A 19,679-nucleotide genomic window follows, 5' to 3' on the forward strand; every position below is an offset into this window, starting at 1 on the left:
AGAGTCAGTGGGGCAGACTGTCCCTGTCCTCCCTGCTGTCCCAGGTAAGGAGCTGCCCTCTTCCTCCAGAGTGGTGTCTTCTCCTCAGTGGGGGTGCACTGGTGTGGATGCCCAGCCGTACACAGTAGCATCCCACAATGCCCACTTGAGGACATAACAGACCCACCATTCTTGTGGGTGCCTGGGTCATGCCCTAGTGCTGTGTGGCTACAGTGCCTGGCACCAGTTTGAAGTCCCTGATGGTGAAGCATGGACAGGAGCAGTCAAAGAAAGAGCAAATAGGCATGGGCGAGGGGCCAGGCCCTAGCAGCCAGAGACCAGCAGTGGGTTGGGAGGAGAGGCCCCAACTCGCAGATATGGAAGATTAGAAGTCTGGGAGGAGCTTCTTTTTGTCTGCCTGTCTTATCTCTTTTTCTTCTTCTCTTTTTTTGCAGTGCTGGGGATTGACTAGGGTCTTTTTTTTTTTTTTTTTTTTTTTGTACCAGGAATTGAAGCCAGGGGCACTTAACCACCAAGCCACATCCCCATCCTTTTTTTATATTTTATTAGATTCAGGTTCTCACTAAGTTGCTGAGGCTGGCTTTGAACTCATGATCCTCCTTTTTTCTTCCCTGTGCTTGCAGGGTAATTATATCGAACTTTCTGATCCAGGCAGGCAGGAACAAGGAAACACTTGCCCAGTAACAGCTGCTTACAGTAGTGCTGGTCCTCGCTCCAAGTTCAATAGATTCAAGATAGACACTGTGACTCTACTTTGGTAAAAGGGAAAGGAGGATGTGGTGTCCAAGTCAAAGAACAAGTGCACACTGGCTCCCCAAAGGCCTGACACTGTGGACACAGCCCTGCCTCTGAACCAAAGATGAGCCAGAAAAGCAGTTCACAGAGCCCTAGGGATTGTCTCCCTAAAGACACCACCACTAACTAGTGAAGAACAACACTGGGATTATGGGATTATGCTAAGGGCATTCAAGAAATGGAGGAACAGTTATTCAAGAAAATCTTTATCTTGGTAGAAGCAACAAGAGCCTATGGCACTTGAGCGGATGGGTTCCTTCTCTACCTCCTACCCAGCTCAGCCTGATAGAAACTTGACTATCCACTCCTGGTGGGTGTGACCAAGACAAAGGGGTGCCCTCTTGCTTTGGCTCCCTGACGAGGGCTTCTGCATCTCCCAGGGACAGGCAGGTCGCCACCATGTCGTCTTCCCACTCCTTTGCTTAGCAGAGGGCTACTCCAAGTGGGGGCAGAGGAGGGGTCCCAGCACCCTGCCTCCATCCAGCCCCAATTCATTGACAGAGGCTTCTCCTGGGCACTGCAGGCCAAGCTGCTCTCACTGTAGCCTGCCCAATACAGAGCCAGAAACCATGCCAGGAGCTTGGGATACAGACAGACAAGGTAGTCTCGGGTCTCAGCAAACCTCTGGGTGCCCCTGGAGTTGCCGCACCTTACCCTGGGCAGTCACTGTGTTCTTAGGGAGGACCTTAGGTGAATGATTCAGAGAGACGCCCGCTCACCCCTCACCACCCTCTTCCTAGTGGGAAGTACCTGATAAAAGTCTGTTTTCTCTGCGATGATTTTCAATATCCCTGGGGCAATGGGAGGCAATGTCACCATCTGTAGCTTGCCAAAGAATGGGTTGTGCCCAGAGCTTTTGTAGCGTTTCATCTTGTCTTCAATGACAAGCGCGAGGGACTGGGAATGGTTTATCACTTCCAGCAGGGTGGAGATGGCCACGTTCTGGAGGTAGCAATCACTCACACAGCAGCAGATGGTCATGAGGGATTTCAGCCAAGATGGGAAGCTGGAATCGCTGGCTCCTGAAAGGAAGGCAGCCAGAGAGGACAGAAACAAGCAGATCCAGGTGAGATTGGCTTCTAATCCACAAATTTTACGGCATCCTGGGTCCGGCAGTAACCGGAGAGTCACCTGGACAGCAGTGTGCCAACCTGGGGGTGTGACGCTTACGCTTACTTGGAAATAGGGCCTGTACAGATGTAACCAAGTTAAGACGAGGTCATCAAGGTGTCCTTTATAGAGGAAGAGGCCACGTGAGGAGACACGAGGAGATCGCCAGGTGAGGGTAGCGGCAGAGACTGGAGAGAGGCAGCCACTAGCCCAGAGGGCCAAGGTTGCTCTGGGAAGATGCAAGGCAGGTTCAACCCAGAATCTCAGGGAGCATGGCCCAGGGAACATCTTGACTTTGGACCTCTGGCCTCTTGGGGACTATGAAACAGCAAGTTTCTATTATTGATGTCACACAGCTGTGGCCCTTTGTTATAGTGCCCATGCAAGCCATACATAAATCTCTAACAACGGGTATCATGGTACGATCTGCTTACTATGACTGGGCACGGTTAATGTGATGGATCTTTTGATGGGCTATTCCAGACACTCAAATTTTAAAAACATAGACCCAGCCCTTATCAACTTGCTATATAATGACACACAAACTAAAAATGTATACAACTTCAATCCCCAGCATCAGACAAACATAAAACTATATACACCTGATTACGAAATAAGGAGGGAAACAAGTGTGGCCGATATAGGCTAAGCATCACTTATCCAAAAGGTCTGGGACCAGAAGTGCTTCAGGTTTTAGATTTTTAGGATTTCTGGAATATTTGCATAGCCTTAACTGATCGAGCATCACTAATCCAAAATGCTTCAAAATCATGTGTCAGTCTCAAAAAAATTTGGATCTCGGGTTGGGATGCCCCAGCACAGTCCCTTCTTGGCTGACACACTTTTAGCTGGTCTGTAAGCATCAGCCACCTCAGTTACAGCGTCCTCTCAACATCAGGCTCCCTGCCTCCCTCTCACCTGGAAGCTGGAAGAGAGTTTCACAGAGCTGCTCCGTCTCCTCCTCAGACAGGTAGACAGGGAAGGTGGCGCAGTCCAGCAGCAGGTGGCAGGCGGCGGCAAAGGCCTCCCTGCAGTCCTCCTTGGAGCCCTCCAGGTGGATGACCACCTGGTCAACATCCCATTCTCCTCCTGTTTTTCTGCCAGGGCTACTGGGCAAGGATGACGGCGATTCTGAACTTTTTGTCTTGAATGGAGACCCACGTACGGTGAATAGGTCTGAAAGCATCTGCTTAAACTGGGGCACAGTGAGGGGCTTGGCCTCCCATGAGTTCTTCCTGCCCGCGTCGTCACCCACCGTGCTCTGGGGCCTGCCCTTTGCCCTCTGCCCTGCAGGCTCTTCAGACTTGCTTTCTTCCCCAGATGTGGTCAGTGGTACTGTAAAGATGTTCCTGCTGGCAAAGTTGGCAATCAGCTCCTGGATGCAAAGGAACGTCCTCTGCATGCTCCCACCCTTCTTCCAAATGTCATCTCTTTCAGGAGAAACTCGAGGGACCCTCAGGTGCTCAGAAAGCTCTGGGGATGAGGCACTGAGCCCGATTCCGCTGTCCTCAGATTTCAGTGGGGGAAAGGAAGCATCTTCATCCACCGGAACCACTGCCTTTGTTTCCACAGTGATTTCGCCTTTTACTGGACTCTGCAAAAGATGAAAAACACGTTGTATTGTGAGCATCACTTAAGACCACCTGTGGTGGTCAGTGAATCAAGTGTCAGACGAATCAGACAAACGGTGAATGTGTTTCAAACCTCTTTTTCCAAAACATAACTCCCTGCAACAAGAGAGTCCCCTGTAAAAGTGTGTCATAAGAGGGCAGGTGAGGGCAGGGGAGGAGATGACAGCCCCAGGGGAGGAACCAGCACGCTCAGCAGGCAGGTCAGCCTTGGAGTCTACTTTGTCTTATTTATTGAGACTCTTCAGTGTTCAAAACAGTTGTTTAAAAATTGTTTCTAACTGGGCTGGGGATATAGCTCAGTTGGTAAAGTGTCTGCCTTGCATGCACAAGGCCCTGGGTTCAATCCCCAGCACCACCAAAAAAAAAAAAAAAAAAATTATTTTGACAAATTTAAAAATACGAACAGGAAAATGAGTTGATGGCAAAATAAAGGCACAAAGAAATAAAGCAAAGAGGAAGCTGGCACAGAGCAGCTCCTCCAAAACACACACGCAGGTTGACAATCACTAATCTGAAATGCTCCAAAATCCAAACTCTATAAGCACTGACACAAAGCTGGAAATGCAAAACTTCAAATCTGATCTCACATGACGGGTCACAGTCAAAATGAAGGGGCACTAAAAATACTGTCTGAGGTGTATATACAACATAAAAGAATTCTATGTTCTGACTTGGGTCCCATCCCCATGATATCTCATTGTGTATATGCAAATATTACAAAATCTAAAACACATCTGGTTCCAAGCATTTTGGATAAGGATACTCAACCTGTCCATGTCACACATGAACACACACATACAGTGACGACACTTCAAACATTAAACACTTTTCTCTTTTCCTATACTATTATTTAGACATTATAGTCAACGTGAAATTCCTTAGCATTTACCCCACTGTGCTTTCAGGAAGAATGAGACGGGGAATGTGGTTTTAGAAGTGTGTTGTTATTCATATCTGTAAACGAGAAATGATTAATGTTCTAGTTTGGATCTGGAATGTCCTCCCAAAGGCTCCTGTGTTGAACAACGAAGGCCTGATCCCCAGGCGGCAGTAGAATCTTCAGGAGATGGGAAAAAGCAGGTCACTGGGGCGGGCCACTGCAAGGGTCTAGCCTGTCTCCAGTCTGCCTGTCCGTCTCTCCTTCTCTGCTTCCTGGTTTCCATGGGGTGAGCAGCTCTTGCCCTTGCTCCCACCAGGATGCTCTGTCTCACCACAGGCTCAGACACAATGCAGCTAAGTGACTGTGGGCTGAAGACCGAGGACTGTGAGCCCCATGAGTCTCCTTCTCCAAGCTGGTTCGCTCAGTGGTTTTGTCAAGCAGACAGACACTTAAGCTTTGTACCTTGGATCTTATTTCAGGACGTTTTTTCTAACAGCTAGAACAGCCAGAGGAAAAAAGAACACTAAATTCTAAGTCTGTAATTAATCTATAATCTGAGACTGAATGTCTCATTTGCCACCAAACCATAATCAATACCTGCGACACTTTCTCTGAACACCTCAATTTTTAGTCTGTTTGCACCCATCTGCCGTTGCTCTGAACTGGTTTCAAATCTCCAAATAAAGAAGGAAATAAAAATAATTCAAAGAACATGGGTATCAAACATTTGAGATTATCACTGTTTGTCTTTTTGGAAGACATGTCAACATCTCTCACAGATTAAGAGGCTGTACGTGCTTTTCAATCACAACCTGTTGTCAAAAATTCATCCTTCAGAGACACTGGCGCCTGAGCACAGTTGTGGAAGGAGGCTGCCTGTGAAATTGCTTTGAACAGAGAAAAACTAGAATGAACCCAAATGATCTATCAGGAGGAAGACAGTTTTTTTAAGTACTCATGTCCCCCAAATATTGTCTAAGTGAAAACCAAAGAAAGTCACAAGTGTGTGCCGTGGGTTGGACCGTGAACCTCAATCCTAGCCCCGAGTGCCCTGGAATGTGACCTTATTTGAAAACAGGGTCTTTGCAGATGATCAAGTGAGAATGGAGTGAGAATTAGGATAGGTGCTACTCCAACAGGACTTCGGTCCTCATAAAATGGGGAAATCTGGACACAGAGATAGATGCATTCAGGGAGAGTCCCATGAACATGAAGACTGATGTTTCAATGAACCAAGAACACCCAGGACTTCCAGCACTCCAGCAGAAACTGGGAAAGGCCTGCACAGTCTCCTTCTGTGGTGCACTCAGGAAAAGCCAACCCTGTGGACACCTTAATACTGCTCTCCAGCCTCCAGAACTGTGAAAAAATTTCTGTTGTTTAAACCACCCAGTCTTAGGAACTTTGTTACAGCAGCCCTACAAAGCAATCCATATGGTTGCTTGCCTTTTATTTATTTATTTTTTAATTTTTTTTTTTTAGTTATACATGGATACAATATCTTCATTTTGTTTATTTTTATGTGGTGCTGAGGATCAAACCCAGTGCCTCACATGTGAGGCAAGTGCTCTGCCACTGAGCCACAACCCCAGCCCAAAAGCTTGCCTTTTAAGTAACCCAAATCACATGCATCCACAGTTACCCATCCAAAGATCTGAAGCCGGCTACATGCAGGCACTGAGTGTAGCTGCGCAGTATTAGCTATATCTTGCCATTAACCACAGCTATGTAGCATGGGAGGGGTGAGATGAAGGGAGGTTAGTAACACTGAAACTTTCAAAGTGTTCACGTGTTTCACAAACTTACTTGATGTGTTACCTGTACACCTTCTCATCCATAATCCTGCCCAGACCAACCCTCATTACCTCCCACTTCCCGGACACGAGAGCCAGCTCACTCCCCAGGCACCTACCGAGTTTCCACTTGTGGGCTCCGTATCTAGATAGGAAGGCGGCATCTGGACTTTGCTGAGCACCTTGAAACATGTCTTCAAGGCGTGCGTGAGCTCAGGTAAGCTTAAGGCTTCTACCTCCTCAGCAAGAGGCTGCACCAGGCAGCCGAGCACCTGAGGAAGGTACTGGGTCTGCACCTCTGAGTACAGCTCCTGTGGAATAAAAGCACCATTCATACACACGTTCCCAGTTTCCCACCCAGAAAAATAATGCACCTCAAAATGTCACTTTAGACAATTCTGGGTTCAAGAGCATAAACTTCACATTAATTCTCAAACCAGAAGACAAAGTAATGCTTCCTTTTGCTCTAGACAAGTCAAGAATGTCTTTCTCTCCTGTCAAGTGGCTTTTTACAAGACCTAAGGAAAAAATAAAATTGCCATGTGAATTTCTATATTAAGAAAGTTAATGTTCTTCAAAAAGATTGGCCAATTGCACAATTTTTTTTTTTGTCCTGGATTGAACCCAGGGGTGCTTAACCACTAAGCCACATCCCCAGACCTTTTTATTTTTTATTTTGAGAAAAAAGTCTTGTTAAGTTACTGAGATGGCCTTGAACTTATGATCCTTTTGACTCAGCCTCCTGAGTTGCTGGGATTACAGGCATGAGCCACCAAGCTTGGCTCAAGTGCACAATTTTAACTAGGAAGTATAATTGCTTTCACACCTAAGTAACTGTAATATCAGTTCATCCCATCATCTGGTTTATATAACTTTAGTTTTGCCCACTTTCAACTGGCCAAATGTTATAATACCTTTCAAATGAGATATTCAAAATATAAAAGGACATAGCTCAGTAGTACAGCATGTGCTTAGCATGCATGAGGTCCTGGGTTTGATCTGCAGTACCCCCAAAAAAGGAAGAAAGGAAAAAAAAAGAGAGATTACGTCCAGACACACACTTCATAGCCAAACAAACATAAAGATCTGTGTGTGTGTGTGTGTGTGTGTGTGTGTTTAGGTAAAGCTGCTTTTCAGTACTTTTAGGTTTATAAAATAGGCTCCCAGCACTAATAAGAGCATGAGCTGTCTGTCCACAGCAAGCACCTACCAAGGGAATAACATCCAGAAGGAACACGAGGAGGGTGCAGAGCTCCGAGACCGTGGGGGCAGGGCTGACGCCTTTTCCAATAGCATTACTCTGCTTCACCGGTCTACATTATTTAAAAGAAAGAAAATCAGATTCATCTTACATCCTACAGTAATTTCAAGCATCTTATGATTTATAGTAATGCATCCATTTCAAACCTAATGAAAGACAGCTTTGATAGTTCTCACACCTAAGCTATGGTGACCAACTCAGAGAAGGGTCAGCAAGTGCCCTGAATCTGTCTCCCAACTCGGTTCCTTTGGTTTGAACTCCACTGGTGCAAATGTGGGTGGTTCCATGACTGTGTGGGATTCCACACCCAGCAGACCTCAGAGCTTTCAACGTGCACATCCAAGGCCCCCGACCCCAAACCAAAGGCAGGTTCTGAGGAAACAGGCCTGGGCCAGAGACTGTGCAGGCCATGAGACACCTCCTCCCTAGCGGACAGTCAGGAGCTCATCAGCAAGAGCTGCTTAGAATTCTTCCATGTCACAGAGAAGTGTAACTCCTAAACCCGAAGCTCTCCAAGTACTGCTGACATGGTGCCACGGGTGGGAACCAACCCCCAGTCAGCTGCTTAGCTGATCCAAATTCAACACTTTTTACTCAGCAGGTAACTGGGTAAATGGTAAATGGTTAAAAAGTACCATCAACCTGGTGAATCCCTGAATTCCACAAATGTGGATCCAACCAACCACAGATGGAAAAAAACCCAAAAAATATGCATCTATACTGAACAGGTACAATTTTTTTTCCTGTTTATTATCCTCTTTATTATTCTCTAAACAATGTAACCATTCACAATGACAACTTTTCACAGCACTGACATCATATGGAGCATTGTCAGGTCATCTAGAGATGATTTAGCATATACCGGAAAATGTGCATAGGCCATAAGCAACTACTGTATTTCATCTCAGAGACCAGAGCATCCAGACCTGGGCATCTGCAGGGGATCCTGGGAGCAATTCCCGAGGACACCGAGGGACGAATTGATATGTTGGTTCTCAAAACATAGTAACCTGGGATGCATCTAGCTGTCACAGTACTACTCGACCTGAGTTAGTGTGTTTTCTTGTAAAGCAACGCTAGTTATCTTGGAGCTCACCCTAGAAGGAGAATTCCTGCAGAGAGCTGTAGCCTATGCTGCACCTCGGGGATTCTGCTTCTAGGGGTCTACTGGAAAGACAGTGTGCACCTACACAGACAGGGTGAACGTTCCCCCCGGTACTACTCACACGACTAAGAGTGAAACTGGGCCACCAGCATGAGCTGCTACGGCGCCTCAGACACACAAACTGGATGAATGCGTTAAGATACAGCTGTAGAGTGCTAACCCCCAAGGAGCACCTTACAGGAGGGCGCGTACCACCTGGCATCACTCAGGTAGCGTGCAGCAGATGACACAGACTGTCACTCACGGACACACACTTGCTGTAACAGTACACACCAGCATCATGGGAAAGACACCAAGTGCAGGATGGGGACCAACCTGGGATGAGAGGAGGAAGCGCGGGCAGGTGGGCATTAGCTCTATCTGGGGAGCAACGTTTAAACAAGCATCTTGGGGTGGAGTTCAGTGGAAGGGCCTCCCCAGCCAGGCAGGAGCCTGGGTTTAATCGCCAGTACCACAAATAAAACAAAACAAACAGCCCAGGGGCTGGTAGTATGGTAGAATGCCTGCCTAGCACTAAGGTCCTGGTACCACAGTACCATAGACAAGTTTTTGAAAATTCAACAAAAAACAGCCGGGTTTGGTGAAGCACACCTGTAATCCCAGTGGCTTGGGACGGGAGGCAGGAGGATCACAAGTTCAAAGCCAGTCTCAGCAAAAGTGAGGTGCTAAGCAACGCAGTGAGACCCTGTCTCTAAATAAAATACAAAATAGGGCTGAGGATGTGGCACAGTGGTCTGAGTTCAATCCCCGGTACCCCTCCCCACCCAAAAATAGACTGGGATATGGATCAGGGGTACAGTACTTGCCTGGCATGAGCAAGACCCTGGGTTCTATCCTTTGGGATGAAGTTAAAATAAATAAATAGCCCCAGGTGACCAAAGCAAGCTTCAAGCTCAGTACCACCTGGCCTTGCTGTTGCCTGTGGGTCCAGTGACAAATGACTCAGGACAGGATAAGCCTATCTGGGCCTGGTGCTTGGGGAGGAGAAGAGCTTCACTGCAGCAGTTGGGAAGTCAGATGCCCAAGGCAGGCACTGCTGGGTTCTAGTTGTGGCTGCCACTGAGGAGTGGTTCAATGCCAGATGAGATTCTTCATGTCACTGGGATCTAGCTTTCTCATGTCAAAATCATGATGACAAAGTGCCTGTTTCTCTTGAGGATGCTCCAAAGCACTGAAGTGAGGCTATCTAGCCACCAGACATGCCTAGCACACTGTTTATGTGGAAAGCTTCTGTTACAGCTGGGCATGTGAATAGGGAGAGGTCCAAGCATCACAGCAAAGATTAAAAAAAAAAAAGAAAGAAAGTTCTACCACAGACCTCAAGGGACAAAACAGAGTTGAAAAGACTGCATTCCTCCTCCTGAAAGGCAATGACCTGGGAGAGCTCTCTGGGGAGCCTGCTGTCCCTGCTTGTCCCAAGCACAATTCTGAGGTCATGCAATTCACCCACAGATTAAAAGTAACAGCAAAGCTGATTACAGTAGCTTAAAACATTACTGCTTTTATCTGACCCGATACACACTCATTTCAATAAGAATTTAAAAAGAGTGAAGAGATCAAAAGCACTCCATCCAGTCCCCAAGACATAGAACTAAGCTGCGCTAAGGAGATTGGGCCAGCAAGAGAACAGTGCACAGAAAGCCGATTTGATGAATATAACCAGAAAATGCACCGCGAGTTTTCTTAAGTGAGATTTAGTAAATAAAGCAGCTTCAGAATTATGTGGCAAAGGTTATGTGAATCATCTTCTTGGGGACATTTTTAATCCTGTGAGAATCTTAAGTGAATTCTTCCCAATCCTGTTTTGGCTGAATGCTGAAGCTCAGGAGAGACCACCCGACTTCAGCTCTTACGAACACTCCGCCACACTGAGCAGCCCAGAGCCGTGACACCTGCCTAGCTTCCTACGTGTGCCACACCTGCTTACCTGAAGCATTCCTCAAAACACCTCATCATGTAATCCCACAGGAAGTCCGTGCTGAGGGAGGAGACCAGCAAGTTCACTGTCTTCACGATCTCAGAGGCATTTCTGTTCTCTTTGATTGTGCTGTAAAAGGAGGGGAGAAAGGGGACACACCTATGAAAAGCCCCAAGTTGCAGGAACACTGAATCTGCAAAGTTGTAATAGATTTCTCCATTTATGAGGTATTTCCACAGAGGCTGACAAATTCTAATCAAGATTAAAAATATTGTTGTTCAGGGGCTCAGTGGTAGGGTGCTTGCCCAGCAGTGTGAGACTGCAGGGGGAAAAGATGAGTTCTAACTGGGTGTGGTGGCACAAGAACAAGACACAGGGGTCACAGGTAACCACACACTCGAAGCCAAGGTGCCTGCTGTCCCCAAACTCCATCCCTCTGCCTCAGCATGTGGACTCTGCCCTTGGTGTCCTGCCTCAGTCCACCGGCCCACGTCTGGACTTCCTCCCCATCATCCTCCCTCTGCTCTTCTCCCTGTGCGGGACTTGCCATGTGCCACCCTGGATCAAGCTGCCTTTGTTGCACAATTTGCACATTTCATCAGTGAACACCATCTGCACACCCAGGCCAGGGAAGGGACCAAACTCCTTCTCATTCTTCACTGGACTCAGTGGGGAACAATCAATTTGTGTTGACTGACTTAAGAGCATGGACTGTTGTCACAAGTGACCCAGCCTGCTCCATGTCCACTGTCTCTAGCATGTTACAACTTACAGTGAACTGCAGAGAAAAAGAAAATTTGGGCTCTGGGAGGGAGGAAGACATGTGAGGTTAGAGGCCATATCCATACCTTATCAGTAGATTTCCACTCTGAGTGTAGCTGAGCTTAAGGTCAGAGCCAAGGGCATCTCTACAGTAAGAATAAAAGGCTCTGATGACTTCGAGAAACAAACTCTCAACCACTTGAGGCCCTGTAATCAAAAGAAAATGGTCAGAGAAGGACTAAAAATCCTTTAAAAATCACATGCAAGGGGCTGGGGTTGTGGCTCAGTGGTAGAGCGCTCGCCTAGCACGTTCAAGGCACTGGGTTCGATCCTCAGCACCACATAAAAATAAATAAATATAATGAAGGTATTGTGTCCAATGACAACTAAAAAAAAATTTAAAAAATCATATGCAACACACATAAAACATAGAGTAACCCCATATATGGGCCTTTTACTCCAGATCACACAGCAACATAACTTAAGGGGTGAGAATGACAACTTTGACTAGGGGATGACATTGATGAAAAAAGCCAGCACCTCTGTCGAGCTTGCTTTGTGGGGACTCTGCTGTTGGCATTTCACATGAAGACCTTCCTGAATCCTCACCACTGCCACACACACAGTGCTCTACTGTTGTTCCCGAGGACACCTAAGGTGACTGGGGCACAGAGAGCCTAGGCAAGTTGCCCAAGCCAGCTTCTGCTAGGTGCAGGCCAGCTGCCCGTGACATGTTCCAAGAGTGCACAAACAGCATGGCCAGACGTGTTACTCAACAGAAATAACCGCCAAGGAGGGCCACTTCCCTATCCTCAGTTCTTCCCTATCTTCTATCATGAGCCAAAATAATGCAAAAGAAATAACCCCAGTCCTGAAAAGCCTATAAAGATCCACAAAAGAACTGCACTAGCTGGGCGTGATAGTGCACACCTGTGATCCCAGTGACTCAGGAGGCAGAGGCAGGAGGATCCCAAGTTCAAGGTTAGCCTTGGAAACTTAGTGATACTGTCTCAAAACAAAAAATAACCAGGGCTGGGAACATAGCTCAGTGGCCTAGCAGTAGCTGCACGTCAAACAGCTTTCTGCCAGTCAGGCAGTACATTGGACAGGACATTCTGCTACAGCAGCCATCGGGTAGGCAGCTGGGGGATTAACACCTCCCCACATATTCAGAGGGATGGACACATGTCAATTCATAGAATATGAAAGTCTGTCAACACCACTGTACAAAAAGCAATTAGTAGATTGATCTAATCTCCCCTACCCTGGTTTTGTGGCACTGGGGGTTGTAGACACTAAGCACACCCTACCACTGAGCTGTAACAAAGTCAAAAGATGTGCCTCTGAGAAAACTATCTCCAAGATAAACCTTGTATATATCTTATCTTTGGCGTAAGAATGCCAAATGTCTCTTACAAAACAAAGGCGATTTGTCATTCCTGCTCTTGGAGGAGGAGGTCAGATATGGCTAAAAGCCCAGGTGCTGAGAGGACAGAGAGACTGGAAGGCTGTGCTGTGCCTTCCAGCTCCATAACATCTCCTTCCTCACCCCCTGTGAACGCTGTCCCTCAGACAACCAAGTCATCAGGCCAGCAAATTAGTGGCTGTTATGACTGGACATCGGTCCCCTTCCAGAAAATACGACCTGGAGATCCAGAGAGTAGCAGCAACAGTTACTTGGCTCACAAGGCGCATGGCTTGGACATAAAACACACAGCTCCAAAACGCTGAGCTACTTGAGTACTTGCCCAAGCCCCCAGCACATCAACACAACCGGCTTCAGTTTTAGTCTAAACTTGTGGCTTTGGAGAGTGCAGTTATTCCACAGTCACAGAGGAAGGTTGGCAGGGGAGGGAGAGTAACAGGAATCTGAGCAGCACACAGACAGCAGAGGTAGTGCGTAAAGGGCAGAGCTGGGAAGAACAGACCACCTCACGCTTGGGTTTGGTTGACAGTGGCTGGAGCCACAGTGGAGGCAAAGTTCCTTTTGTGGCACAGGAAGCATCTCAGGGATGTCTGGTCTCAGTGTACCCAGGCCAGCAGCAGGGTCTGATCAGGAGAGCTTGGGCCTCTGGGAAGCCTTGGACAAGCAGCTCAACTGGCTCAACCTCAGGCTCTCCCTATGCAAAATGGGTATCACGAGAGAACCCCCCTTCTTAGGAGATACGGAGATGTGTTAAAACCCACCATGGCATTCATAGAGGACACTATAAAATCCTATAAAAACTGCTCAATTTAAGTGTTTATAGGTGTCCCATATACAAGATGGATTACAGGACACAATGGATTAAACGATATATGCAACGGGGCAGAGTGGCACCCAACTGTGATCCCAACTATTTGGGAGACTGAGGCAGTCTCAGAATTGAAAGTTGGAAGCCACCTAGGCAACTTATCAATACTCTGTCTCAAAATAAAAAATTAAAAAGGACTAGGGATGTAGCTTAGTGGTAGAGTGCCCCTGGATTCAATCCCCAGTATGGCAGGAAAAAAACAATGTGTGCAAATCACCTGGCACAAAATAATTGCTCAAAAATTGTCAGCTACTGTCATTATTTAAAATAAACAAAACAAGGCAGGGGTGCTGGCTCATGCCTGTAATCCCAGCTACTGGGGAGGCTGAGGGGGGAGGATTGAAAGTTTGAGGCCAGTGTGGGCAATTCATCAAAAACAGTACAGACACTCCAGGACCTCAGGGTGCCCTCCATCGATCTGGGTGAGGAGCCTCCAACCTCTCTTGTGCACCCACAGAGCCTGACACGGCCCTTGCCACACAGCAGAGGCTTTGTAACAGACTCAACGAATAAAGGATGGGCCTCCCTCCTGAGACCAGAGAGATAAGCACCACCAGAATGTCCTGGCTCCTGTTCTCTGCAAGCAGGGGGCAGGGGCAGGCACCTGCAGGACACTGTGGGGCTGGCAGTGCGACGAGAAGAGGAAGAGCTTCCCTGTCCCGGGCTCAAGTGACCAGTCAGATCGGACAGTGAATGGATACTGCAGAGAATGTTTTGAAAAGGCCAGAGAGAGGGCATCCCCGCCGATGCTCACAGGGCTGCGGAGAGTAGGAGGAGGTCCTCAGGGAGCCCAGCCTGGTTCGACCGCCATCATTTCAGGGTAAAATGCTTTCATTTCACTCAGTGATGTGTTCATGGTCACAAAGCAGAAATACAAGGCAGGTGCTCCCCTACTTAGCTGAAAATAAAGCCCAAGTACTCCGGAGCAGGACCCTGAGACAAAATGTTCCTCAGGAGCAAATCTCTACAGGCTCCAGTGGCACAGGCGCCTGCACACGCAGGAGCCGTAAGAAAAACAGTCCAACCACTGGCAAGACCTCCAGGCAGCCTGGGGGAGAGAACCAAACCTCCCGGCTTCCAGATTCCAAAGACCAGAGTATCGTCAAAACAACACAGTGATCGTCCTCGTCCTCACTGTATTTTAATTCTCTGAAAACAGGTGGTCCACATGTTACCAACGTTACCTATTTCTGGCTTGTCAAGCAGACTGACGAGGATGCGGAAGGGCTTCAGGTAGGCGTGGTGACGGTCCTCCGTGTCAGCGTCTAAAAACTTCTGATGCAGTATCTCAGCCAGACTCTGTTTAAAAGCCACACACTAGGACATTGCGTATGGTTAAGCACGACATTCGGTTGTCCTAACTGCTAAACACTGGGAGAGAGAACCCTTCCCCGGCACATAGACACACCATGGTCCTCCCAGCCCCGTGGCAAGGGCCACCGTGAAGTCTCACAGAGAAACCCGCGACAGAGTCCTGATGAGGAATGCCCCAAAAGGGGTCAGCTTTCCAGAAATGTCCTTTACCTCAACTAAGAGATCCTTGGAATATTTTTCAAAAAAATAAGAAGACTGGTCTTCGTAAGAAGAGATTGTAGATTCCGGCACAATGGTGTTTCCCTTAATGTCTGAACCTATAAAAGAACACACATCACAAACAGTAAAGAGACCTATGCTTTTACAGGACTTCAGTGGACAAAAGTCTCAGACACTGATATCTTTAAAAACAGAACTCCTCCAATAGAACTCCCAAATCAGATCAAGCCACATCATTTCCCCCAGTGCTGGGGATGGAACCCAGGGCCTCCTGCGTGCGAGACGTGAGCTCCACTCTGAGCAACACCCAGCCCCACACCTCCTGACAGTGGGGTGACTGAGCATCAGGCAGGTGGATTCCATCTCCGTTTGTCCCAGGGATCCACCCTGCCGGGGACAAGTGTAACTGCAAGTATGTGCCAGAAGGAGGACTGCTTTCTAAACCTGTCTCCACTTGTCCAGCACCCCGTGAGGTGCTGGCATTTCTGTGGATGCACTACACACCCTCATTCTGAGGCACGGCAGTCCACGAGGTCCTCAGGCCAAGGACAAGCACTGTCCTCACAAGATGATTAAGAATCTGGGGCTCCTGGGACACAGCTGGGGATGGTCTGGAGTCCTCACTATCCATGGAATATGCATTTAACAGAGGAGCCTTCCGCTACACATCCTGAAAGAGCCCTGGCCATCATGAGTCCTTAGTAAGCTTCTTGCAACATCTGTTGGAGGTTATGTACCTAGGGAGGTAAAGGGAAGAGCAACCCAGAGGACTTCCTGACTTGGGTGTGATAAGGTCATGCACTAATGGTGAACAAAAGCAATGGTGCTCAGTCACAATGGCTTCTCGCATTACCTTTCCTTAGGGACATGAAGGGACTCTATGAAGTTCATAGAAGGGCTACCTTCAGTCCTCTGATCTCCTGGGCTCCGTGCCTGGGAAGCTTTCTGACCAATAGTCCCGGGCACTTTGCCTACGAGTCCACAGACCGCCTAGGGACACACATGCTCCTGCACAGAACCTCAGCCCAGCGGCTTTGTGCGCTCCAAAGTTACCAACGCCTCCCCAGGCGTCCCATTTACACGAGACCTTCTCTGTTATTTACACATATTCCAGTATTTGTGGGCTTTCTCCATATACACCCTCATCCTGTGAAACTTTTCTTTAGAATAGGCTGCTAATTCAGTAAGATTCAGCTACAATTTTTTTTGTGTGTGGTATTTCAAGCTCTTGAAATGGAAAATGGAATTCACTTGGCATTTTGAAAATCCCACTAATTTCCCTTTTTAAAAAAAAAAAAAAGCTGCAAAGAACCCAAGCTGTGTGTGGGAAGCAGCCCTCGACTGACCAGTGCTATACTTAGTGTGGCATCTTGGCATCTTTCCACACTCTGACTCAGAAACATCACCAAGACTGAAACTCATCCCCAAGTCTGTGCTAGGAGGTTCTGTGCCCCCTGACTCTGAATACTACGTACCCAGCAGCCAGGCATAGAGTCTTCTGTTGAGAGACATGTCCCTTCTCAGCAGGGTCTGCGTGGCGGCTGAGAGAATGTGCACGATGTCCCATCTGAGCAGGGGAATGGCTCTCTCATTGGAATCCTGTTAGAAGGACAGAGAAGACCTTACTGCAAGGGACTGACATAGCAACTGCTGGCTCTGACATGCAGCCCTTCCTTCACCACCCACCCCAAGGGCAGTTCTCAAAAGAGGTGGATTTTTCCACGTCACCCTTGGAAAGAAGCTAATTGATAATTGCTATGGAAACACCATCCTACAAAAACAAACAAAGGCCTTTAATTGGCAGAAAGCAAACAGTGACGATGCAGGGGCCCCGAGCTCTGCTCTCACGAGACAATGCTTGAGGCTTATTATGCCCAACTCCCGTGCCTGCGAAGTGGCAGGGACTTGTCCAGAAGGACTCACATGACTTACCAGACAGGAATAAAATGGGAAGAAGAAGAGAACAATCTCCAGATTATTTCTCTGTACAAGAACATTCGAGTCCAACAAGGATGCACATAGTGATTTCACCTATAAATGATAAATGACACAGTTTGTTCCAACGACATGTGACATCCTTTATAGTCATAAAAATGAAGTGACCCTTTGACGACACCGCATTAGAGCATGCAGAATAGAACAAGCTGTAGGTCAGGACGGTAGGGGCTGGATATCTAGGGGGTAGGGGTTAAGTGACATGGGGAAGATGCCCAGCGCGGACCACGCCTGCTCCACGAGGGCTGCAGGGACATCAACCAGATGGTCAGCTCTGAGATCTCAAACTCTGTGATCCCAGAGAGGATCCGACAGGAACCTTGCACTAAATGAAAACTCAGAAGACATGATCCAGTGGATTCCAGATAATCAATACCTACTTCAAGTGTCATTTCTGAATACAGACAGCGATAATACACCTGCGTCAGAGCTAAAAGCCAAAGACAATGTATTGTGAAAAGCCATGAGGGTCCAGAAGAGGAGGAGGAAAGCCCTTTCCACTGGGGAGAACTGGAAGCTAGGCTCCAAGGACAGGAAGCAGCCACACTGAGTTCTGTGCGGAAGAAGGGTGAGAGGAAGTTGTGAGTCACGAGGAGGGAGCTGGCCGGGCAAACAGCCTCACGACCAGGCCCCATGGGCAGCCCTGCGGAGGGCAGAGGGCCTGAGGGGAGCAGGTGAGTGGCCACTGGGAGCCGACTCAGAAAATTCGAGTTGGACCTTCTCTGTAAGCAAGAGGAAGTCAGACATCTTAACGGCATAGGACAGATATTAACAAAACCATGTTTTAGTAAAGCAAAACTCTTGGCAACTGACGAGGACAGGATGAGTAGAAATCAGTTAGAAAATTACATTTTGATGGTAGAGCAAAACCTGAGCAGCCAAAGCAGAGCCATGAAAATGGAGAGAAAGAGACACTGACAGGGCAGGAAGGAAGGAGGCTTAGGATGTGTCTCCCACATTCCAGCCACCAGGCAAGGTGATTTCCATCCACTTCGTCAACAGAAATACCCTGTGAGGGAGCGCTACCATCCACAGAGGAACAAGCTCACAGGAATAAAAGGGAAATGAACCAAACAGACACTTTTCAGAAGGAGAAATACAAATGGCCGAGAAATACATGAAAAAATGTTCAACACATCAGAAGTTAGGGAAATGCACATCAAAACTACACCATGATTCCACCTCACACAAGTCAGAATGGCAGTCATCCAGAATGCAAATAATAATAAATGCTGGAGAGGATGTGGAGAAAAAGGAACTTTTATACCATGGTAGGATTGTAAATTAGTACAACCACCACGGAAATCCGCATGGAGGTTCCTCAAAAGACTAGGCAGGGAACCCATGCCCATAGGACCCAGCTATACCACTCCTCAGAACTTATCCTAGAGAATTACCGTCAGCACATCACAGCAACGCAGGAGTACCCACGCCGAGGGCAGCACAACAGCCAGACTATGGGACCAGTCAGGTGTCCATCATTGGATGAATGGATAAAGAAAACGTGGTATATGTACACAATGGAGTTTTATTCAGCCACGTCGAAAAATAAAATTATGTCATTTGCAGGAAAATGGATGGAACTAGAGACCATTATGTGAAGTGAAATGAGCCAAACTCAGAAGTCAAGGGTCGTGTTTTCTCTGATGTGAAAGCTAGAGAGGAAAAGAAAAAACAGTGGAGGAGGCAGGGATCTCATGAAAATCAAAGAGAGATCAGTGGAGGAGAGGGACTGGGGGAGGAGGCCAGGAAGGAGGAGGGAAAGTGCTGGGGAGCGATATGTCAAATTATACTGTTAACTGTGTGCATGTACAAATAAGTAACAGAAGCCCCCTCATTATGTACAAATATTAATGCATCAATAAAAAATGTGAAAAGAGGAAAAAAGAAAAAAGAGAGGAATGTGCTCAGAGACTAAGTCATTCTTGCAAACCTGTGGATTCTATTTGCCTGTTAAGTTCAAAGTGCGGGTCCACCACCAGGTGGCGACAGACAGCAAGCCATTCACAGGAGGTGGGTGGGGAAGAGCGATTCCCTAGGTTACTGAGAAGGGAGGCCGCTGTCTCCACGGAAGAGAGCTTCCTTGGAGGGCCAGGAGGTGGACACCTGGAGAACCCCAGTGGTTTAGGCTGGAGAGCAGCCAAACGAAGGAACAGCGCCAAGAGCTGCAGGGACAGCAGCAGGAGGAGGGGGAGTGTCAGCCTAAGAGGTGGTTGGTGTGACACAGTAAAGGACAGGGAGGAATCAAGATGGAAGCCACAGCAGCCTCCCTGCAGAGGTTTTCTGTGCCTCTGAGCACAGCAACCCACTGTTGCTGAGAGGCCACGCGAAACTCCTAGGGTGTAAACATCACCTATGCGAATGCATAAACCTTAATGCATGAGTTTAAAAAAGGGAATCCACCACTGTCCTTGACCCACAGCGCCACAGTGCCGCCCCTCGTCTTGCGGATCAGCTCATCTCACACCCCTGAACCTTGGGATGCTCTACTTCTCTCACGGCTTCCTGACGTCCCTTCGCAGCCTCAGGACAAGCTGCACAC

At 47.8% G+C, this 19,679-nt stretch overlaps 1 protein-coding gene across 9 annotated transcripts in view; it reads right to left on the minus strand.

The window, feature by feature from the left end:
* Dop1b (DOP1 leucine zipper like protein B) overlaps positions 1 to 19,679 on the minus strand; it is a 105,036-nt gene that overhangs the window by 50,221 nt on the left and 35,136 nt on the right. For all 9 annotated transcript variants that reach the window (XR_011708292.1, XR_011708293.1, XM_071615059.1 and 6 more), the window contains 10 exons: positions 17,075 to 17,173; positions 16,618 to 16,741; positions 15,134 to 15,240; positions 14,794 to 14,908; positions 11,402 to 11,522; positions 10,563 to 10,682; positions 7,420 to 7,522; positions 6,329 to 6,520; positions 2,824 to 3,499; positions 1,546 to 1,817 (listed from right to left, as the gene is read on the minus strand). Coding sequence is in view for 7 of the 9 variants with exons in the window: in XM_071615059.1 (XP_071471160.1) it covers positions 1,546 to 1,817; positions 2,824 to 3,499; positions 6,329 to 6,520; positions 7,420 to 7,522; positions 10,563 to 10,682; positions 11,402 to 11,522; positions 14,794 to 14,908; positions 15,134 to 15,240; positions 16,618 to 16,741; positions 17,075 to 17,173 (1,929 nt within the window). In the remaining 2 variants the exon portion in view is untranslated. The remainder of the gene's footprint in view (positions 1 to 1,545; positions 1,818 to 2,823; positions 3,500 to 6,328; positions 6,521 to 7,419; positions 7,523 to 10,562; positions 10,683 to 11,401; positions 11,523 to 14,793; positions 14,909 to 15,133; positions 15,241 to 16,617; positions 16,742 to 17,074; positions 17,174 to 19,679) is intronic.

The sequence above is a fragment of the Marmota flaviventris genome, chromosome 8 (assembly GCF_047511675.1).
Source record: "Marmota flaviventris isolate mMarFla1 chromosome 8, mMarFla1.hap1, whole genome shotgun sequence".
NCBI lineage: Eukaryota > Metazoa > Chordata > Mammalia > Rodentia > Sciuridae > Marmota > Marmota flaviventris.